This window comes from Ochotona princeps, chromosome 4 (assembly GCF_030435755.1).
Source record: "Ochotona princeps isolate mOchPri1 chromosome 4, mOchPri1.hap1, whole genome shotgun sequence".
Taxonomy (NCBI): domain Eukaryota; kingdom Metazoa; phylum Chordata; class Mammalia; order Lagomorpha; family Ochotonidae; genus Ochotona; species Ochotona princeps.
The window spans coordinates 94290826-94314946 of record NC_080835.1 but is presented as its reverse complement, the minus strand read 5'-3'; the positions used below and the strand labels follow the sequence as shown (position 1 = coordinate 94314946).

The 24121-nt window shown below is 45.2% G+C and overlaps 1 protein-coding gene across 2 annotated transcripts in view; it reads right to left on the bottom strand.

The window, feature by feature from the left end:
- Positions 1-11588, bottom strand: part of JHY (junctional cadherin complex regulator) — a 64665-nt gene extending 53077 nt beyond the window's left edge. For both annotated transcript variants that reach the window (XM_004585184.3, XM_058664019.1), the window contains exon 1: positions 11237-11588. In XM_004585184.3, coding sequence (XP_004585241.2) covers positions 11237-11553 — 317 coding nt within the window. In that variant the 5' untranslated portion in view covers positions 11554-11588. The remainder of the gene's footprint in view (positions 1-11236) is intronic.
- Positions 11589-24121: the final 12533 nt, after the last annotated feature.

Here is a 24121-nt window from a genome sequence, read left to right as displayed (position 1 = left end):
TTTAGGGCTTCTCTTTTTTTTTTAAGATTTATTTATTTTTATTACAAAGTCAGATATACAGAGAGGAGGAGAGACAGAGAAAAAGATCTTCCATCCGATGATTCACTCCCCAAATGACCACAAAGGCCGGTGCTGTGCCAATCTGAAGCCAGGAACCAGGAACTTTTTTCCAGGTCTCTCACATGGCTGCAGAGTCCCAAGGCTTTGGGCCATCCTCGACTGCTTTCCCAGGCCACAAGCAGGGAGCTAGATGGGAAGTGGAGCTTCTGGGATTAGAACCGGTGCCCATATGGGATCCCGGCGCGTTCAATGTGAGGACTTTAGCCGCTAGGCCACACCGCCGGGCCCTAGGGCTTTTCTTGTATGGAATCAAATGTAAGGTTTGAGTACAATCATTTAGTAGGAGAAAGCCTGAAAATTATCTTCATGTAAATGAATACTTTGTGTGTGTGTGTGTGTGTGTGTGTGCGCAATGAAAAATCTATTTTCCCACATACATGCTATGATGAAAACAGAAACTGAATTTAACTTTTCATTCATTCTTCATTTATTTATTTGAAAAGTATTTCTTTATAGAGCACTTACTAAGCTTGAGTGACATAGTAGCAAATGATATAGCCTTGTATTGTATTGGTACAGACAAGGGACAAAGCTGTGAACAATTTTGCTTGATATGCATTCTGATGACAAGCTTGAGCCATCAAAATTCCGGCAGGACAACCAATCCTGTCTTGTGAGGAGGGAGAGGCTTCTGGTGGAAGTGATGGCATAATCAAGACCTTAGGCCAAACAGGGCAGAGGGCATAGGCCAGGCCAGGGTGCGGCATGAGGGGAGGGATGGCATGAAGAATGGAAATGACATGCAGAGAATGTGTTCCTTCCAAAGACCCACTTTTGTATGGGTACAATGAGGGTGAGGCGGAAGGGGTAGAGTTCACAGTTAAGCAGATGTTAGATCTTGAAGGACCATTGTAAACTCTGCGACGGAGTCTGGGCTGAATGAAATTACAGAGTTGAGAGGGCAGATGTGGTAATAAATACTTCTGGAGTCGAAGTGATGAGTTTCTGGGTGGGATTATTGGCAGATGCGATAAGGTCTTTTTTTGGAAAGAAAGGAGGTCTTCGACCTTGTGTTGCTTAGAGCAGGCTGGCCACCTTTTGAAGGTGTTAACCCTAGGGATCTCATGTGCAGTATTTCCTATGTGCTGATTCAAGAACTAATTGTGTGGGGGGGAATCCTCAGTTTGTTCCTCACGGCTACTCTGAGGGAAGCACTGTCAGTAGCCTCACTTGGTCCATGAGAGAGCTGAGGCTTCCAAGGCTTATGCAAGTCTCCCAAGGACCCAGAGCCTAGTCGCCACGTTTTTACACTGAGCTCCTGGTACCAGTCATTCCTATATGAACGCGGGCAAACTGATCACCTTTTGTGCTTGGTGAAACAAGGATGATAGCAGCACCTTCCTCTTAGTGTTGTTGTGTGCAAAATTAGTACAAGCAAACTTCTAGGACTATCTTCCTGGGACAGGGTAGAGGTCACGTCAGTGCTGGGGAAGCCTATGTCAGAGAGCTCTATGTTCCTGGTCTTGGCTTGCTGAAAGTTACATGTGGTCCCCATGATGCAACACTGTTGCTGTGCATCCTGCTCAACGGATTCTTTTCTCTCCAGGGCCTTAGTAAGGTCCAGGGCCCAACGGTTCATCTTTGGTGCACTAAGAGGTAGTGAAGAACTAACATTGTGGATAATGTTTGAATAACAATTTAAGAAACAGGATTAAGAGATGTCAGAGTTTCTGTATGATGGGAATATTTTCACATCTACTGAAAGCTAATGTGAGGGGGAATAACATTATTGTAGACCTCTAAAAAGCTGGAGTTTCTCACCTCAACAAATTTTCATTCTTAGATGACTGGAGAAGCAATATCACATTCTACAGAAAAGACTGATGTTTAAAAGTAACCTAGCAAAGTCAAAGGGTTTGGAAATGAATGTGTTGCTTTGAACCAATTGTTTGAAGAGAAACCCAAAGGATGCATCTATAGGAGGGTTAAGTCTGCAAATGAGGCTCTGTTAAGAGCTTTCATTAAGCTGCACCATTTATACTGGCAATGACAGTCTTACAACATCCCCTAGTTTGATGCAAAACATGCTGAAACAAATGGGATGTTGTGCTTTGCAAAAATCATGAGCATGGAAAGCTGTAATACTTCACAGGAACAAATCTAATGGTTGGGATAGAACATGATAGTACAGCATCCCATTGTTCTGGGCTTGTGTGCTAAGAAGCTCCATTGTGTTTCATGGTTCAGGTCAACATAGTGGGACAAAATGAGTGTAGAGTGTCCTTTCATAGGTGATGATCTGCACACAAAACATGCACCTCGTCTCCTCCCTCTGTGACAGAAGGTTACGCAGACAATGAGTACACAACTCTTTTGTTGCCATTCAGACAACAGATGCAGGGTCCCCTCTTTGGAGGCCTAGGTCAGCAATGCAGGCGATGAGTGATGAGCGCAGGGGTGGGAGTGCTCTCCCACGCATAGGCCATGAGATTTGCTGGCTCTAATGGACCCTATTTGAGTACTTACTGTGATAACTTCAAACAAAATAAAATCAAATCTCCATGTAATTAAGAGCCTCACGTTCAGCATTGTATTTAATCAAAAAATTACTAAAATTAGAGCATGTTTCTAGTATAATTAACATCCTGTGCACTCACAATAAAATATTCAATAACTGGCCATTTTGCCTGTTGAGGAGGGGAATAAAAGCATTGCTATTAATCATTTAGCTGTTATTTATTTGCCACTTTATTTTAAGTAGGCAGTTAAATTGAAACTGCACATGTCATTATTGATTTAGGTTTAATCTAATCCTTTTAAACAGAACAATTATTCCCAATTTATATGCCATTAAATCTTTTATGCATATGAACAGTGAATTCAATGTTTGTCTAAGTGTAAAGTTTTTAATGCTTCTTTAAGAAACTATAAAACTGACAACGGTTTCCAAGGATTTATGAAGTCTATGCTCATCCTACTCTTCTGATCAATGGCTCTTCTGTAAACAAAGTGAAATAAATCCAAAAGATTAAAAATTCACTTTTGCAAGTACTAAAGAATATGGCTCCACAAATACATGGAAGTGTTTTCTGGTGAAAACTTCATTTAATGAGAGCAATTATCCTGCTAAAAAAAACTAACATTCTAAGACAAAAAGAATGGTTTATCAGCTGGAAGCCAGAATCACATCTGGAAAAATAAAGGGAAAGGGCCTGGGAGTTACCTAGTGAATTTTATTTACAGCAATTATGTAAGTGGGTAATTCCAAAGTTCCTTTTTTTCTTTGAAACAGATTTCAGGCTGCAAAAACACCCAGCTATCTGTCTCCTGTCCTTATTATTACTAGTCTTGATTCAAGGACAATCTCTAAGCTAAACGAAAACAAATTATCTAAAGAGGACATGTTCGTAATTGCAATGTAAAATTCTAGTGCCTCACTTCTATTAAGGCTATGTTATGTGAAACCAAAGTGGTGCCTTCACAAGGGAAATACTCTATGACACAGCGTTTAGAAACATAATTCCTTTCATTCAGCGAGTTTACAATGCTAATACCAAGCACCGGCCACAAAAGGCTCCGGTGCTGTCTTCATTCTCCAAAACAATGGTGGAGGGGCGGGAAAGAGAAGTAGAGTCATACCATTTCCAGGGATCTGTATTTTCTTCAGATCCAGTTTTTTGTATTTGAAATCTCAGCCATTGGCAGCTTTGGAATCCCAAGATGGCTGTGCTATCTTGGGGAAAGCCATGGATGCCTGGGATGTAGTCCAGGCTTTGCCATTGGCTAACAGCATGCATGTGGATGAGTCTCTTCCTGGTTCTGGATGCTGGGTTCCTTCTTTGTGGAGTAGGCAAACAGGATGACCTTTATTAACCTCAACCACTCTGAAAATCTGTTATTTTCTTAGTTGGATTGGGTCTGTGATGTGAAAAGCTAGCAGTGGAAGTAAGTGCTGGGAAAATTTTTTAAAATCGATAAGATAAAAAATTTACACTAACCAAGATTGTTTATATTTTCAGATATGTCAGGAAGTGGAAATAGACGAAAATATAAGGTTGTTGAATTAAACTATCCCTTTGGTAACTTGGTTTTCGACTCCTTGATCCTCTTGAGAAACGCACAGGACTGTGCTGATACACATGTAAATGTCTGTGAAGCTTCAAACTGGCTATTTATTTACTTATTTTAACAGAATAACACATCGCAATTTTGAACTAAGCTGAAAAGGAACTAGTGGATGTCTCTTGGGGCAATGAACCCCAGGAGCCACTTTGGCTTCGGCGTTTCTGGCGGAGAGTTTACCTCTAATAGCCAGGATTTATGCCCACGCACACGACTGCTCATCTGTTACGATGGCACCATGCCTGCTCTGACGACTGCGTCAGGGTTTAACTAATGCAGGGTTTGTAAGTAGATGAAGGAAAGCAAAATAAAAAATGACTAATAACCTGCGTGCAACAGAAAGCCACTTCTCTGACACTGCTGTTTCTACGTGCTTGGAAAGAAAGACCTAAAATGTGCATAGTGGTTTCCCCAATGCTGTGCTCTGTGAAACTCCTGCAATGCATTTGAAGAGACCCATCAACCAATGGATTCAAATCCAAGACAACAGAAAGTGACCCCACGACTGTCCCAGAAACCAACAGCAGTAAATGTTGACCCTGGAAGCTCTTCAAATGTTCTCAACACTCCTAGGATCTCAGAATCAGTCTTAAAATCCTGCTGTATTACCTTCCCAACCAGTGTGAGAACATCACTACAACACCTTTGTGAGACTGTCATCTAGTCCAGCTAAAATATTTCTGAGGGTTCTGTAAGGACAGCCTGGGAAATCGGGGACAGCAGGGTTGGGGGGAGGAAATCAAAGTCCGGAGCTTTGAACTCGCCAAGTCTGTCTCAGCCCAACATGCCTCTGTTTTGGTTTTGCAGTAACACCCTTCATGCCCTGGACGTCTCTGCTCACAGGATTCACTATCTCTGTTCACTTCTAACTCAGCTGGCTGCTTGGACGGAAAATGGCCCTTTTGTACAGGTTGTGGTTCCAGGTAATAAGAAAGGAACACGCCTGTTTCCCAGGAGAGGTGCTGAAGGATGAAAATCAGTGCGACCCCCAACTGTCACAAGTAAAATCCAATTCTTAGGATTTTCCTAAACTTATAAGCGAATATGGGCATTTACTCTAGCTTCGGGTTACTCCACATGGAGATTGCGATGCCTTTCATTTTCACTATTTAGTAAGCTGGAATCTTTCACCAGATCAGTCTGTGATGACCTGTTATGATGCTTCGATACTTATGATTAGAGACTTAGGCTATGTAAAAACAAAACAAAACGCACCACCAACAAAAAAGCAAAAACAAAAACCCCCTCTTATCCATTCATTCATACATTCACTCAAAAGGCAGGGTGATAGACAGACAAGGAACAAGAGCTCTCCATTCTGTGGCTCACTCCCCAAATGACTGCAGCAGTGAGGGATGGGCCAGGTTAAAGCCAAGCACCAGGAGCTTCACATAGCTCCCACGTAGGATGCAGGGCCCCCACCCCCCATGGTTGGACCATCACCTGCTGATTTCTCAGGCAGCTGAAGCAGAAGTGCTGGTATGGGTGCCAGCATCGTAAGTGGCAGCTCAACCCACGGCACCACCATGTTGGCCCCGGGGGCTGGTGCTCCTCAGTTACGCGAGTGCATTTGGATTTCCGGCTCTGCCACTGGCTAAGTCTGTGTACCTCCACAAATTTCAGTGCCTTGGTCCCTATCTGCCAAACGGGGAAAATAATACGCAGCTAAGAGGCTCTTTTAAGAAAATTGTAGTTAATTATGTAAGTATTCCCGTAAAGAAGACCTTATTAGACACATAGGTGAAGTAGTCCATTGCTGCTGTTTCTTTCCTAACATGTAAGGTTTCAGAAAGCTCCAGGACTGAAGAGGTTATTTCTAATGCCCCTGGCATTACATTGATCTCTTTCTTTGTGAGCTCTGAGTGTCACGAGGCTTGTTCTGGAGTGGGGTTTAAGGATTATCACATGAAGATCCTCATTCCACTCCTGACTCATTCACTCCAGTCAATACTGCTCCAATTTCTATTAAGTAAAAGGTTTTCTCTAATCCATATATGTTGATCTATGGCTTGACTTTGGTGAGATACAAAGGAGTAATTGCTTTGAGGAGGTTCTAGTAACATCAAAACACACGCGTAGGGCTAAGTGATCTGTCAGGCGGCTTTTACAGTTATTACTTATACAAGTAAGAAGAAAGAGATCTTTCCTTGGTTTTTAAGGCAAGGCTTTGACTAATTATTTTGAACTACAATTCCCAGAATGCTGTCTACCTTGCAGAATTGAAAGCCTACTTGAATGCCATATTGAGAGCCTGCGATCAATTTATTTGTGTGTTTCATGGCTCACAAGCTACTCAGATCCAAGCAATAATGCACTTAGCAAAGGTTTCCAAGTAAGGCAGAGCAGAGAAAGGGACCAGTAACTACACACCCACCCAAATAATGTTTTTAAGGCATCCTTTGGCTAAATGCTTCAGTCCTGCTTTGCTTTGCAGTAGGAAACTGGGCCTCCTAGTGTTCAGTGAATTGTGTAGCCAAACAATGAAGTATGTTTAACATGCATTCAAATCCTGGGGTTGACAGTCTATGATTAAATGTTTCCAAAGTCAATCAACATGGGGGAAGCAGTAATGCTGAAGGGTCTCTAAGTCAGAAGAAAATTGCCCTAATTCTTCAAAACTCCAGTTTTGATTTGTGTGAGCACTACTGTATATCTTGACATAATATACTAAGAGTATTTTAGTTGACCTTTGGTGAGGAACATGGTTAAACTCAGACAGCCGGGTGAAAGGAAAAAATAAGGTCCATTAGAGGACCCTTCTTGATGACTTCATCTTCAGAATACTCATCTATGGCACAAAGTCCCTCCTTTCCAATGCTGCCATTTCTGCAAGTAAAACGACTACCATTCCCTACACAGGAGACCACCCTTCAGGGTAGAGCCAGGATAAAAATATGGTTTATAGCATGAAGTCAGATTCGTGAGCTTTCTGCTCCACCATTCACTAGACACGGTGAGTGTGTGCAAAGTAACTTCATTTGGTTTCTTTTGCAACTCTTACAACGGGATCACTGCAGTGTTCCCATATGAGAGCCATCACAAGGTTGAAGTGTTCAGCCCACCATCAACATGTTACAAATATTGGCTCCTGTGACCAGAACCCTTGTGGCTTTTCCCTTTGATTGCCATATCTCATCTGTCACCAATCTCTGCTGATTCTTTCACATGCAAGGGTAATTCTGCAAAGTTGTGGAAAATAGAATTAAAACTGAGGAGTGAACCAGCAGATGAAAGATTTCTCTTTTATTATCTCTGTCTCTCTCCATTTTATTCTTTTAAATACATACTTACATATATACAGAAATCTTTAAAGACATTCAAAGCTCACAAGAAATCAGAGACAAGTATATTTATAAAATGATAGAATTTTATAATCTGTGAGAATATAAAAAATGAAAGGCTGGGTGATTGTGAGGACTGGAAACTTGCAGGCAAGGTGGGAAAAGCAGAGGACATCCATTCTCCTACAAACCAGCAACTCTATTCTGGAATATATACATCCTTACACCAGAGACACAAGAAGATGTGCACAGAGCACTGTGTTGAACTGTGGAAACTGGCAACCACAGAAATGGGAACCCTCCACCCAGCACCTTGGGGACGGCACTTGCTAGTTTAAGACGTGCAGGAGTTTGGATTCAGCCTTCTCAGTGAAAAAAGGAAGGAGCAGAAGAAAGGAAGAAAGACTAGTTGTGTTACCAACAGGAAAACGCATTACCTGCATGCATGTTCATATGTATTATAATTAAAGCAGGGACCCATGTTTGGCCTGGCAGATAACATGCCATGTCACCAAATCTCAATTCCAACTTCCTGTTACTACAGATCCCGGGAGGCAGCAGGCATAGATCTGAAGTGATTGGATTTCTGTCAACTACATGGGTGAACTGGATTGTATTCATGGTTTTCAGAGTCGATGCGGGCTTTACAGGAGTAAATTAGCAGGTGGGAGTGCGAGCTTTCTTTCTCTCTCTCTCCCCAAGTGTATCAAATCAATCAACCAACAAAAATTTCAAAAATGCATGAACTAAGACCATCTGTTTAATTTAAATATATAATGGTAAAATGCCAACCCCTCAACTTAAAGTGAAAAAGCTAGGTTTTCCTACACATACTATTGATCATACAGTTAGTGAATACACACACACACACACACACACACTTAGTCACAGCTTCTAGACAACCCACATAAGAAACGAGCAAAAGATTGACAAGACTGATACACACCCATGTCAGCAAAGGTATTGGTTACCTCTGATGAGGAAGATTGGGGAATAGGCTTGAGAAAGGACACAAGGAAGCATTTTCTATAGAATTATTTACTTCAAATACATCTGTAACAAATATGGCAGTACTAGAGCCCTACCGTACTGTCCACCATATTCTTCTGTAGGTTAGAACTTTCTTTGTAATTGAAAAATATTAATAACAACAATATTCTTTCAGAGTATGGTGCCTATAGTTCATCTCCGAGGGCAGCAGCAGCTTACCTGCAGGACTGACCAAAGAATGAAGTGGAACCCTGGACAGACCTGTGACAGTGATGCCATCCCCACTGCTGCTGTTGCCATGCTGCAGTGGCTTTGCACGTTGTGTGTTGACATCACAATGTGAATCGCACCAGCGTGCGGAGCAACCTTCTTTCCTCATTGCCTCAGCTAACTGCCATCCCCAAACCCTGTTATCTCTCCTCCTGGCTGACTCACGCCAATCCAACTGAAGACTGTCAACCGGTCTTGAACTGACCTGCGTGCTTCTCCAACCCCGGTGCCTTGGGGATGGAACTTAGCAGTTCCGCTGCCCTCGGAGACCCCCGAAGGCATACAGGAGTTTGATTGGGTTCAGCTCTCTCAGTGAAAGAAGGAAGGAGCAGAAGAAAGGAAAAGAAAGTCTCAGGACTGGGCTCCACCTCTGGTTCCATCTACGGCCCAAGACATCTGTGGGGTGGGTGGTCCAGCTCCACGATCTGAAAAGTCACCTTGCAATGCCAAGAGCAACGTGTCAAGGTCCTTATAATCAATCCCCAGACTCAGTCCATTTGTTTTCCTTGTGCTCTGCCATCCAACTGGCTCTCTAATAGCCCACAAACACACTGCTCTATTTCTGTTCTAATTCTGAGGGGTTTTTTTTTTTTTTTTTTTGAAAGACAGAGTTATAGAGAGAGAAGAAGAGACAGAGAGCAAGAGGTCTGCTGGTTTACTCCCCCAAATGGTCACAAAGACCACAATTTAACTGGTCTGAAGCCAAGAGCGCATTCTGGGCCTCTCATGTCGGTATAGGGTCCCAAGCACTTGGGCCGCCCTCTGCTGCCCTCCTAAGACATTAGCAGGAAACTAAACTGGAATTCTAGGACTTGAACTGGTACCCATACAGGACGCCAGTGCCACAGGCAGAAGCTGTGCTAAGCCGTGGTGCTGACACCTCTGATTCTGAATCTTACCTTGTTTTTTGAAACTCACACCCAAGAGCCAAGCTTTTCAATACATTTTCATTAATGCATTTGATTTACTTAACAAAGCCCACAAACTAGGATGTGCCTCTGGTGTTGTGGTTAAGATACTGCTTGGGAATGCTAACATCCTCTATCAGGATGCCCACGTTCAAGGCTGGCTCTGCTTCCCATTCCAGCTTCCTGCTAATGTGTAGCACAAGACGCAGCAGAGTACGGCACCAGTAGCCGAGCCCCTGCCATGCGTGCAGGACACCTGGGTTAACTCAGGGCTCCTGGTCTTGGCCTGGTCCAGCCCTGACTGTAGTGGGCAGTGGAGGAGGGAACCCGTGCAGGGAAAATCCTCCTCTCTGTTTCCTTTGGTTTGTGTTGCTGCCACTCAAACAAAAAGGAAAAAATAAATAAAAAATGTTACACAATGTAAAGATAGAAGGACCCAGTCACTGTTAAAACATACATTATTTTAGCCTCATGATAAACCCATGAGATTTCTTTTATTACTATGTTCTTACATTTTTATCAGTGATGACACTGAAGCACAGAGGCCTTAAGTACATCTGACCAAGATCAGTGGCAGAACTAGCCTCTGAGCCCAAGGTCCGCTCACTGCACTAAAACCCCTTTCTGATCACAGTGTTCCATTTCTAGTTGTGCTGTATCATTTAATGTTTCCTTAAGACAGAGTGATATTATTGCATTGTTTCACATTCCTGGACATTTCTTGATAACTGAAAACAAAGTTAGCATCCCATATTCTTCTTTTTCAAAAGACTGCTTGATTCATTTGAAAGGCAGAATTACAGAGACAGACAGGGAGAGACAGAGAAAGATCTTTCCCAGCCGCTGTACTCCCCAAGTAGTCACAATGGCTGGGGCTGGGCCAGGTCAAAACTAACAGCCAGGAATTTCAATCGGGTCTCCTACACGGTGGTAAGTACTTGGGCCATCTTCTGCTGCTTTCCCAGGCAAGGGAATCAGCTGAGACTCAAACCAGTGCTTACACAGTGTGCCAGTGTTGCAGGTTGCGCTTAACCTACTATGCCTCAACTCCAGCCCCTTAGACTACATGTTTGTATAAACAGCAGGCTGGTGAGCTGGAACTCTACCAGTTCAGAAGGAAAGGGTCTCATAGGAGTCTCTCCTCAATTATTTGCACGTTGTTGACATTCATAGCTGTCCTGTGAGACAGACAGGTCAAATCATCTGTTGGCGGAAGCAAAATGAGCCATCAGAGTTAGATAACTAACTTCCAGTTATACACTAAACAGCAGCGCTGGGACCAACTCGAGACCACCAGACTCCAGTCATATGCTTCCTGGACCTTCTCCAAGGTGAGCTCACAGCAGAGGGGCACCTCGAAATACATACGTGGATATAAAGAGTATAACAAATATAAAAGCACTTCATGATAATCATTGCATTAAAAAACATTAAACAAAAACAATGTGACAAAAAAGAGTGTCACCAAGTTGTCTTGAGCAGCTGGGGGACCGAATCTCACACATTTCAGGCTGCCTGTCGGGAGGGCCCTCTGACTCTCAGTTGCAATGTTCGACAAGTCACACTTCATTCAACATCATCTTCCCGCACAATCCAATTCCTTACCTGGCCTTTGCAGCACTATCCCAGGGACCCAGGTCCTCCTGCCCAGCCGTGTCTACCGCTCTTCTGCTTGCTTCCTCCTGTGTCTCACCCAGGCTGTCGGAATCAGGGCTACCCTCCTCTAGACTGTCAGGTTCCACATCATCGCCCTGTTCAGAGAGGGATTTCATCTCTGGAGCAAGGCTGTCAGACTCCAGGGAGTCTTTCGACAGGTGTAAGTCTTCATTCTTCAGAGGTGGGTCCGAGGACGGGAGTTTTAGCTTGGGATGATGGACAGGGGACTGAGCAGAGAGCTTGGGAATTAGCCTGTTGTCACTCATTTCAAAAAGTAAGAGAATCCACAGAGGGTACTTGCGTTGATAGGTTGACAGGAGCAGCGGGGTGATTTAACGTTGTGCTTCACAAAAGTATTACCTAAAAACAAAACACATTCTTGTCACTGGGGGATTACTGGGATCTCGATGGCTGTGTTTGTGAAAAAGGTGATTCAGGGGACCTAGCACCTGCAGGCTTTTTTCATATGCCCCTTTGTGTTTGTGAGTGAGGTACATAGGAAAAAAAAACCCGACTGCTTTTCTATCTACAGAAATAGATCTGACATAAAGTTCATCAACAGCATGAAAAACTGGATGTAGTTTATTGAGGAAATCAAGTGCTTGCTTCCAGCTTCCCCGGGGTGGTTACAGAGAAACACGCACCAAGCTAAGTCTTAAATCCCAGCACTCTGACCATCTTAAACGCCAAAAGCAGTAATATACATATGCTCTGTTCAGTAATATTTATCAACAAAATAAAACAGATTTAGGGTCTACCTTTGGGAAAGTAAAGACAAGAGGAAGAAAACTATAAACAGGTGTATTGTTTTATTGCAACTGACCATATCCTTTGGAAAAGACTTTTTGAAACATTCAGGTGGCTAAAACCATGTGACTTAGGAAAACATGACATGGCAACCAACCTCAGCTCAGTATTTTAAAAAGGCAACAGAATAAGGATTAAAGCTGCTCAGCAAAAGATGAAGTGGCCTTGTGAATTGTGTTATTGAGCAAATTCAAAGAAAGCAGAGGCTGGATGTCCACAAACCTGAAAGCAAAGCCATTCGGGGAAAGTTGGGTGGGTGGGAGACTGGCTTGAATAACAGCTGAGAGTTAGCGGCATTCTCTTCCAACTTGTTAAGCGTGATTCACAGCGAACCCTCGCTGGCTCAAAGGGCTGTTATAATGCCCAGGAAGCACTCTCCAGAAAAGGGGCTCTGAGTGCACACAGGACTGAAAGCACATGATGTTTTTGGATTGAACTTCCTTTCATCTCTAGCCTGCGTTTCTATTTTGGCTTATCTTCCCTCTCACCGCCTTTACGCCACCCCCTCCTCCAGCCCCACACCCTTGCATGGGCCCCCCTGCTTCACCCCACAAGTCAGCTAACGGAAACCTTCACTATTGATTACCATAACATTTGTTGTTAACGCCACGCTCTTTCTTGTGCTTGTGGTGAATTCTAACTTTTAACTGAATAACAAGACCTCATCGCTGTTCTCCGGATTGTACGTCATGTTGACTGCGTTGCTAACGTTCCCAAGGAAGGTCAGTCCCTGGGGGGAAGCACTGTGACAAACACAGACAAAAGGCAGCCTTCGTGTGGGAATACATAGGAGCTGGTCTTCCTCTGTTACCAGACGAACACAAGGAAAGCATAATTTTCCAGCCCAACTTCCAGTCTTAAACCTCTGACTTCAAACACACTTACGGCATTCTGCCTTAGTTCAGAAACAGAGTGACCACTGCTTCTTAGGATATTGTAATAGAGCAACAAGTCCACCTCAAACTCAAGACACTCAACTAGAGAAGCATCTACGCAACACGGGTTTTACAGTCACCATTATGATAACATAATAGTCACAGCTCAGTGTAGAATCGCTTTCATCCCCATCAGTTCCGCACCTCTCCTGAACACTCTTAGGTTTTTTTTTTTTTTTGGAATTCATAAACAAGACAAAGTAAAACGTAATTATTTTGCTATTTTCAGAAGAGTGGGATTTGAGAAGAGTAAAGTCAACTGGCACAGAGCCTGGGTTTCCGGGAGGGGTGGGGAGTTGGGGCTTTATGCAAGCAACCAGGTGTCTTAGGACGTGAATGTGGCTGAGGAAAAAGGCTGCAGCGCCCAAGCTTCCCACCGACCCCCTAAGGAATCCAGGCCGGCGGGGGGTGTACCTCGGAATGTCCAGGGAAGAAGAAATGGCCAGACTTGGGGGACCTGAGTCCAGGCCGCGAGTCCTGGGACAGACCCCTTCCTCTCTCACAGGGGACAAGGGACTCTGGCTGAGCCACCACGGTGAGAGGCGGAAAGTGAGCGGCTCGGTGTTCTTGCTCCCTCCCCTGTTTCTGAGGGACCAGGGGCGTTTTCAGGTGCTCAGCGAGCGGGCCCAGCGAGCCGCGTGCGCCTGACCGGGCCTCTGGGTGGGCCTGGGCACCCAAGTCCCCCCTGCGCCAGCCCTGCCGCCCCGGCGCGTCCCAAGCTCGTCTGAGGCCTCCCGGCCCGACCCACCGGGCCCGGGAGCCCCTCTCCCTCCCCGGGCGCGCCGCCCACCCCGGCTCCGGGAGGCCGGTCACCTGCTCCCCGGCGGCCCCGCATCCTCCGCGCCGTCCCCGCCCGGCGCTGCCTGGAGACCGCGGCCAACACAGCCCGCCGCGCCCCTGGGGCCCGCGTCGCCGCGCGCCGGGAAGGCGGGGCGCGCGTGCCGAACGGCACCTGCTGGCCCGACGCCCCGCCTGGGCGGGTGGAAGGCAGAGGTTGGCGGGGACAAGGGGTGACGGTTGCCATAAATAAAATGACTAGGGTACCAGGAACTCCTGAAAATCATTAAGAAGAGAAATCCCCCAAAATGAACGGGTAAATGAACGGAACACACGTTTTAACTCCCCTCCTCCCTCGACTCCCAGATCAGGCGGCCAGTATATATTTGATGTTTATTCAAAAGGCACTTAACTCGCTAATGGGCAGAAGCGGGCAAGTTAAAACCCACAGTGCTACCACACCCACCAGCCCGCTGCGAGGCCTGACCCGGGCTAAGGTGGAGGGCTGTGGGGTACTGCTGCTGAGGGTGGGAGCTGGTGCCACCATCTAAAAAAAGCGGTTGCCTTTGTATTGGATAGGTGCCCCATAGGGTCCTGTAATTTCCTCAGGATATTTACGCAAAAGAAGAGTTGGCTTATGTGTGCCCAATTTGGAAATAATGGAAATAACCGTTGACTCTAGAATTGTTCATTAAATCATAGCACTGCTTACACAGGCATGCTAGGCAGCAGGGCTACCTCCGCAATAAGGTTCAATGAAATAATCAGTGAAATAAGGTTCCTTACAGCTCCACGGAGGTATCTTAAAAACACAGTATTGAGCAACAGCCACACAAATCCAGAAAAGAAGAACTACGGTTTGGTTTGTTTTTTTTTTTTTTAGATTTATTTATTTATTTAAATTGCAAAGTGAGGTATACAGAGAGAAGGAGAGACAGAGAGGAAGATCTTTCATCGCTGATTCAATCCTCAGAGCTGAGCTGAGCTGAAGCCAGGAACCAGCATCTCCCATGCTAGTGACACGGGTGCAGGGTCCCAGGGCTTTGGGCTGCTCCTGACTGCTTCCCCAGGCCACAAGCAGGGAGCTGGATGGGAAGTGGGGCAGCCAGAAGTGAATGGCACCCAAGTGGCATCCCAGTGCTTGAAGGGGGAGGATTAGCCAGTCTGTCCATTGCACCTGATCCAATGCGAGTCTTTAAAGAGGCAAAGTTGCTTCAATACCAGCTGGTTAATACATGATAGGAATCACAGGGAACTGGAAAATGTCCGTGTAACCAGTTGAACCGTTTTCTTTGGCTTTTCTGTTAAGAGTCAAAATTTTTTTAACTGCAGGCTTGTGTGTGTTTAAAGATTTGTCTGAAAGACAAAGTGATACAGAGGCAAGGAGAGACAGAGACAATCACCTTCTATCCACTGGTTCATCCCCCAAAGGGCTGCCATGGCAAGGACTGAGCCAGGCTGAAGCCAGGAGGCAGAAACTCCATGGAGGCCTCCTTCTGGGCGGCAGGGCCCACGCACCCGCGCCGTCCTCTGCTGCTGTCTTGGCTGTGTTCCTGGTATTCCAGCATGGGAGGCTGACATTGCAAGACACAGCTTACCTGGCTGCGTGCACACTGTCCCACTGCAGGCATCTTGTCTCATGAGCGTACTACAGTACCTTGCTATCTGTTGAAGAAATCAGCAAAGGCATTACAAGCACCGGTGTTACTCTGCCAAGCACAGGAAATAAGCCATTGTGACAGCAGCTTCAGTTGTACAAAACCAGCCCAGGCAGAAAGATGTATCCGTCCTCACAGCTGGAGGAACACATCCTGGAACCAGTGGGTCACTCCTGTCCTGCTTCTCCCGGGCCGGTCAGAGGGACCGATGCTGCGGCTCTTCAAACTCGCTCATCCAGGGCTTTCTGGAAGAGACCTGGACTTTGCTTTTTCTAAAATCTAGTGGTCCCTGTATGACTCAGGGGTCTGTGGATGCCCGCTCTCTAGTGGCTGTTCCAGTTACTGAGACTGATTCGAGGTTGGAATAATCCACTCGAGCGGCAGTTGGGGCTACTCAGGACACAGAGGCCATGGCAGGCACGTCAATGGAAATCACTCGGCACAAAGGCTTAGTAACTGAAACGTTAAAAGCAAGCAGGCCTGACGGGGATGCAGTAGTTATGAGAAGCAGCTTCCACCCCTAGGTGGGTGGAACACAGAGAAAAACCTGGAGTCGTAAGCAGACGCAGAGAGCTGAACCTCCCCGGAGCTGGGATCCAGCTGAGAGCCGGAGCTGGCATCTGCTGGTGTTTCTAAATGGTCCCATGAAGCTGGTTCTGGGAATATGCTCCTGGAACAGAGGAGACAAGGTGACCCTGGGAGGAATGGGAGGCAGAGTAATTTCCTTTCTCCAGGTTGTGGTGGCCTGCTGCTGCCCCCTGGTGGCAAGTGGCCACATGGCAAAGGAAACAGCTTGGTCTGCATTGTTCCAGGAAGACAAACGGTTTGGGGTTCAGAGTTTGCAGGCAATAAGCAACGTGGTAATGTTCTGTCTTCTGAATTCTTGAGGACTGTCAGTGCATGCAAACAAAACAAAGCCACACATTGCATTGTTTTCATCAGCGGTTATGGCAATAATATTGTTCATTTCCATATGAATAGCACTTCACGGAGCTTGCAAAGTGCTTTCGCATATATTGTGCATTCGGAATTCAGCTGCCAACCTGACCTTGAACTAACCAAAACACAATGAGGAAAACAACACAGACTACTAAAATACGTAGACTATTGATAGTAAACCGAATTTCACTCCTTCCCATACCTTGCCCCCCATTCTGTTCATGCATACTCTGTTTCCACCTCCGCACTGATCTCCCAAAGCCGTTCGCCAAGACTTTTCCTCCACCTCCTTTCCACTCTTGGTCTGATGCCTGTTCAGGCCACACGGCTTTGCCACTCTGTCCCTTGCAGTGTCCTCGTGGTTCTGGGGCTCGGAGAATTCTCAGATGGAGAGATTTGACAGTGTCAGCAGACATTTCTCATGGTCACAATCCGGGGAGGAGGGAACGCTTGTGGCCTTGATAGGCTGGGCCCAAGGATGTTGTTACACATCCTACCCACAGTGTATGGCATTGTCTCAATATCAACCCAAAATGACCCACTCCAGTAAGGCTGAGATTGACTGTGCTAGGTTAATAGTACTTAGCCTGTGGTCATGACCCAAGCAGATGACCCAGGCTCTGTTTGTATATGCTGTACATCACTGCATTGAAATTACCTGTGTGAGGAGCCAGCATTGCGGTGTAATAAGCCAAGCTGTGGCTTGTGTCTTATTTTCCCAGCTACTCAGCTTCCTGCTCATGCCCAGGAAAGGCAGTGGGACATGGCTCAAAGACTTGAATGCTACCACCAATGAGGGAGACCAGGATGGAGGTCTGAACTGAACCTGGCTGCTGTGTCTGTTTGGGAATGAACCAGTGGGTGGAAGATCTCTCTCCATCTTGCAGTTTCATGCAGCCTTGGAAATAAACAAACACTGATGCACAGGGGGAACCAAAATTACCTGCACATTTTGATTACTTCCTTACACTCCCTGAAGATGAGGGCAAGCATTTCCCATGGCACATAATAAATGCTCAATAAACACCAAAGAAAAGCCACAAGGTCCTTATGCTTTGAAAACTGAATGAAAGGTCAGAAAGTGTTAGTCCACTACTCCTCTTAACAGACCAGCAAAAGTATTTTTCAAAGACTTACTTTTTGTTTGAAAAGACAGAGTTACACACACACACACACACACACACACACACACACACACACACGTCTTCCATCCACTGGCTGCAAAGGTAAGAGCTGAGCCAGTCTAACCTGAAGCTGGGAGCAAGAGCTTCCTCCAGGTCTCCTGCATGGATTCAGGGGCCCACATACTTGAGCCATCCTCCAGTGCTTTCCCGACCATTAGCAGAGAGCTGGATTGGAAGTGGAGAGACAGGGACTAGAATCAGTACCCATGTGGGATGCGGGTGCTGCAGGTGGAGGCTTAACCTGATATGCTACAGTATTGTTGTCCCTCCTGCCGCCCCCGCATCATATTCTTTCATAGGGATGGTCTCTTCATGGACACACGACCAGGATGATCAGACAATTTAATATCAAAATCCAAGCAAGAGTTAAAAACAAAAGGATGCTTAGTAGATACAAGCAGAAACTGTCCTGGTGGCCAGGAAGTGTGAACAGTCTCCATCTCAAAGGGGAGAGTTGGATTTCTCCTCACATACATTGAATTGGAAGGAACAAATTAGAATGGGTTGATGGGGAGTAACCATGAAAAAAGGGGCGGTGTGAGCAAGAATAGAGACGGAAGGATCGCAGAAAAGGGGGCTATGCAAGCAAGAACGCAACCCGGCTCATTCAGTGCAGGCAACTAGCAACCTGATTACTCATGTGTGAATCACACTGTCAAGAGCAAGCATAAAGACTGATTTCTCATAATGATTATTGATTTAAATATGGGGTAAATCAATTTACTAAATATTAGCTAAAAGGATAAAAGTACATGTTATTTTTTTGAGATTTATTTTTTTAATTTTTATTACAAAGTCAGATACACTGAGAGGAGGAGAGACAGAGAGGAAGTGGAGCTGCCAGGATTAGAACCAGCAGCCATATGGGATCAAGGTGAGGACCTTAGCCACTAGGCCACGCCGCCAAGCCCAAAAGTACATGTTATTTTAAAAATAATCATCCAAAATGCAAAAATGGTTAAAATCCTAAGGGATAAACCCTCAATTGCCAAAAAAAAAAAAAAGATTGTTTAGAATAACTCAGCATTGGGAATTTTCTGTGGATTGAAACTCTAGTGACAATATGGCATTCTCAGAAGTCTGTGGAAAAATGGAATTTAAAATTATGCATATTTGGGGCCAAAAGTTTGGAATTCTTGCATGATCCTTTCATAATATGTTTTTCATGAAGTTTCTGAAGAGCCTTTAGATGTTCTGATTTCAAAATCTTTGGCACCAAAAATTTATCTCCTATTTATTTAAGATTTATTTTATTTTTATTGCAAAGGCAAATATGCAGAGAGGAGGAGAGACAGAGTGGAAGATCTTCCGTCCTATGATTCACTCCCTAAGTGACCACAACGGCCGGTGCTGCGCTGATCCGAAGCTGGGACCAGGAACCTCTCCCGGGTCTCCCACACGGGTGCAGGGTCCCAAAGCTTTGGGCCATCCTCGACTGCTTTCCCAGGCCACAAGCAGGGAGCTGGATGGGAAGTGGAGCTTCCGGGATTAGAACCAGTGCCCATATGGGATCCCCGCGCATTTCTGGGGACAGTGGCCAAAATGCAATTTACACATGGGTAAATGTTTATCTGTCTGTCTATCTATCTATCTATCTATCTATCTATCTATCTATCTATCTATCTATATTGGAGAGGCAGATCTACAGAATCTACAGAGACGAGAGACAGAGAGAAAGTTCTTCCATTTGCTGGTTCACTCCTCAAATAGGTGCAATGGCCAGAGCTGAGCTGATTTGAAGCCAGGAGTCAGGAGCCTCCTCTAGGTCTCCCACGTGGGTACAGATTTCGAAGGCTTGGGGCTGGCCTCTACTGCTTTCCCAGGCCACAAGCAGGGAGCTGGATGGGAAGTGGAACAGCCAAGACACAAAGCAGTTGCCCATATGGGATCCCTGGTGCATGAGGTGGGAAGATTAGCCAATCAAGCTGTTGCATTGGGCCCAGGTAATGATTTTAAGAAGTGTCCAGGTGATGGTGAAAATGAAGCCTGCAGCAGCCGAGTGTGCACACCAGTATGTGAGGCAAGCACGACCTTGTTCAAGCTTTAGTGGAAGAAACTGATGAGTCACAACACAGTCAGCATCATGACAAGCTCAATGGGTACAGCATGCAGAATTCTGACCGAACAATCTAAAACTGAGCAAGACTGTTGCGTCCAGACCAGCTGCAGACAGGAGCAGAGCTTTGAACAGCTTTTAAAGAAGCGGGATGGAAGTTCTGAAGCATTTGCTTAGAGAACTGCAACACGAATTGACACATTGCCTTGCACTATGACCCAGAAGACAAAACACAATTATAAGAAGCAGTGGCTACCATGAAATGCAAGTGGTCCAATGAAAACAAAAGAGCATTGGCTAAGAGCCAAGGTCACAGGAACCGGGATTTGGAATTCTCAAGGCATGTTTGTGATGGAGTGAAGGCAATACAGCAATGACACCTGCTTAACAGGAGAGTTTGGAGAAAGTTAGCGAAGTTTTAGCAGAAAAATTCCCAGGAAAACTTCACTGGAGAGCCCTCCACCATGACTGTTCCTTTTTAGTCTTCTCTGTAACAGCAATTATTTTGCAAGAATTTTATTTATATTTTGAAGATGTATTTATTTTTTATTGGCAAATCAGATCTACAGAGAGAAGGAAAGAGAGAGGAAGATCTTCTATCTGCTGTTTCACTCTGTAAGTGACCACAATGGCTGGAGCTGAACTGATCTGAAGCCAGGAACCTGGAGTTTCTTCTGGGTCTCCCATGCAGGTGCAGGGTCCCAAGGCTTTGGGTTGTCCTCCATTGCCTTCCCAGGCTACAAGCTGGGAGGTGGATGGGAAGTGAAGCAACCGGGTTTAGAACCAGTGCCCATATGGGATCCCAGCTCATGCAAGGTGAGGACTTTAGCCTCTAGTTTATGGCACCAGACCCGATTTTGCAAGGATTTTAACGGAAAAGCATTAGGAATTCATTTTACTTTTCTGTTTCCTTATTTTAAAATATTAGGGTTAAGCCTGCCATGCCAGCAACCTGCTTGAACACGGGCAGTTAATTGCAAGGCTTACCTCCACCCCTAATTTTTCAGTGTTAATACAGAGGGTTTCCAGGAAGCTGGGCCTTCTAAGGGGGCAAGATACAGCCATGATGCATTTTTGGGTGAATGTAAGAAGCATTTGCTGCCTTCAGCAGAAAAGATAGGGAAAAAAACCCCACATTTTAACAGATCTAGATTAATGCTCAATGATGACAAATTTGCTCATGAATACATTACAGGAAAGAAGATGGCTTCTCTCTTAGAAGGTGCCACATAACAAAAATAGAAGTACATTTCATCTAGATCAAAACCCCACTGTAAATATGGCAAATTGCTGTGACTGCAACCAAGGGAAGTAACGGGAGATTATGTTGTTGGGTTAAATTAGTAGGCTCATTAACAATCAGCAGTTCAAACCACCATCTTCCTGGGCAGTGGGCCTCATAGTGGCCAGCTGCTCTGCCTGCTGGGGAGTGGCATCTCCTCGCTCTTCTAATTTTCATGTAATGATAGATGGCATAGTTAACACTTAGAGCCAGAGCACTTTAGGTTGGGCTTTTTTTGAGTCACTGCAGAGAAGGTAATAGAAGCACCCTTTGACTTTGTTCCTGAAGATAGCATTAAGAAGATTCATTAAATGGAGATTCCTAATTCTTTGGTTCTCTCTTCAAAAGAGTGAGAAATGGTGCAATGGCTCAGTGGTTAAATCTTCGCCTTGTATGTGCCATATGGGCGCTGGTTTGTGTCATGGCTGTTTCACTTTTTATCCAGCTCGCTGCTTGTGGCCTGTGAAAGCAGTTGAGGATGGCACAAAGCCTTCGGACCTTGTACCCACATGGGAGATCCTGAAGAAGCTCCTGGATCCTGGCTTTTGATCGGCCCAGCTCTGGTCATTGCGGCCACGTTGTGAACCAGTGAATGAAAGGTCTTTCTGTTTCTCCTTCTGTCTGTAAATTTGCCTTTCCAATAAAAATAGTAAGTAAATCTATTAAAAAACGAAAGGGTGAGGATGAACATGGCATGTTCTTAGGGATTTATGTGATATGTAAGGAAAGAGGCAGAGTCCATGATGGTGGCTCAATAGGCTAATCCTGTACCTGCAAGTGCCAGTATCCCATATGGGCTACTGTTTATGTCCTGGCTGCTTCACATCTGATCCAGCCCTCTGCTTGTGGCCTGGGAAAGCAAGAGGGGAAGGCCCAGGAACTTGGGACCTTGCATTCACTTGCGAGACCCAGGAGAAACTTCTGGCTCCCAGCACTGGACTGGGTCAATTCTGGCCACTGCAGCCAACTGGGGAGTGAACCATTGGTGAAAGATATTTCTCTCTGTCTCCCTTTCTGTTTGTAAATCTGATTTTTCAACAAGAATAAAGAAATCTTTTTTTAAAAGGAACCAAGGGGTCAATATTCCTCAACTCTTTTGCTAATTTTTTGTGGTCTTTTTTTTTTTTAAAGTTTATTTATTTATTTGAAAGACAGAGTTACAGAAAGAGAGGGAGACTGAGAGATCTTCCATGTGCTGACTCGTTCCCCACTGGCCGCAACACCAGGCTTACGGTGGGTTGAGCTGGACTAAACCACAACACCCATCAGTTTGTATGAGAGATGGGGCTGGGGTGGAACTGACCAGGCAGCCGTATCTGTTGGCTGTGCATTGAGTGGTTCAGGTGACGTACAAAGCCTGGCCCTGCACTTGGGTCACCCAAGGCAAGGTTTCTTGGGGGACTCTCCCCCCAAAATGGCTAGATTCAAATCCCAGCTACAGGGCCCAGCGGCATGGCCTAGCGACTAAAGTCCTTGCCTTGAAAGCCCCGGGATCCCATATGGGCGCCGGTTCTAATCCCGACAGCTCCACTGCCCATCCAGATCCCTGCTTGTGGCCTGGGAAAGCAGTCGAGGACGGCCCAATGCATTGGGACACTGCACCCGCATGGGAGACCCGGAAGAGGTTCCAGGTTCCTGGCTTTGGATAGGCGTACATCGGCCCGTTGTGGTCAGTTGGGGAGTGAATCATCGGATGGAAGATCTTCCTCTCTGTCTCTCCTCCTCTGTGTGTATCTGGCTGTAATAAAATGAATAAATCTTAAAAAAAAAAAAAAAAAACAAATCCCAGCTACAGGGAAAATCATAATATACGTGACCTGACCTTGGAGTACATATGTCAGGACTGGGCCTCCTCGGCTGCTGATGCCTGTGCAGTGGTCAGTATGCCCAGATGCACACAGGAGACATGCCAGCTGGCTCAGCTGGGTCAATGGAGCATGCAAGCGCCTTCTCAGAGGATGGAAAGCAGAAGAGGTTGGACCATTCTCCTGGCCTAGCTTTTTGCAACATGTTCCTGGGTCTGTGGATGCACACTGAGGTGATCTTGGTTAGCCAATAGACCTTGAAAAGATTTTCTCAACCCTGTTGCAGTGAATCTGACAATGTCTCAGAACTATCAAAACCACTCAAGTAGCACTCTCGGACTACTCTTCCCCACCTTGGGTCTCTAGGGCGTCACCAAATGACTGTCCCTTATCCTTGGTTGCTGATGTAGTTTGACAGTAAGGAGCAGTCTCATCTCCCTCCCCCTCTCCAGCACACCAGGAGAATAAAAAGAATAGAAAACGGGGAAAAAAGTTACAGGAAATAAAAAGAATAGAAAATGGAAAAAAAAGTTACAGAAGTTGAAACTCCTCATGAGGAAACATCAGAAAAAAACAAACTGATGGATGATCTGCAGAATGATTAACTTGCAATTTTCAAAAATATTCAGGCCATGCAAGTAAAAATTGGGGAACCATTCCAAACTGAATGAAACTAAAATGAGGTGATAGTGAACTGGATAGTTGGGGACAACTGAGATATTTGGGAAAAGTGAATGAAGTGTGAGGGTTGTTACTAGAACTGTGGCCCGTGTGGACTTCCCTGATTTGGGCGGTTGCGTTTGTAGAATGCCTTTGTTTGCAAGAAACACACTCTAAACTGGGAATCGAGGGGCATCATGCTCACTTATTCTCTGACAGTTTAGGGGGAAAGTATCAGTGCTGTGTTACTCCTTTCTGCAATTTTGTGATCATTGCAGAAAAGTTTTTGTCAAGAAAATATCAACAGAGTTCAAGGCCATAATATGGATGTGCATGAGTTATTTAGGGTGATTTGTTCAGATCCAAGCAATAAGACTTTCCATATAAGTGCAAGAATTTGTAATACTTTAAATAAAACCAGAACCCACTTCACGTGTCTGAGCAGAAAGTACAGCTTGAATACAATCACTAGAAAAAAAACAAAGATATTTTCTGTTCTTTATTTTTAATCTTTTATTATTATTATTGTTATCATCATCATTTTATGATACAGTTCCATAGGTCCATGGAATTTCCATTATCATCTCCCCAATTCCCCCGTCCCACTGAGTTCCCCTGTATCATTACTAAAGTATCATACACAGTCATATGTCCATTATTGCGGGCTTGGGCAATGGCAGAGAGTCCAGCATCCTATTGTCATACAGTAAAAGGTTTCATTGAGAGTCCAT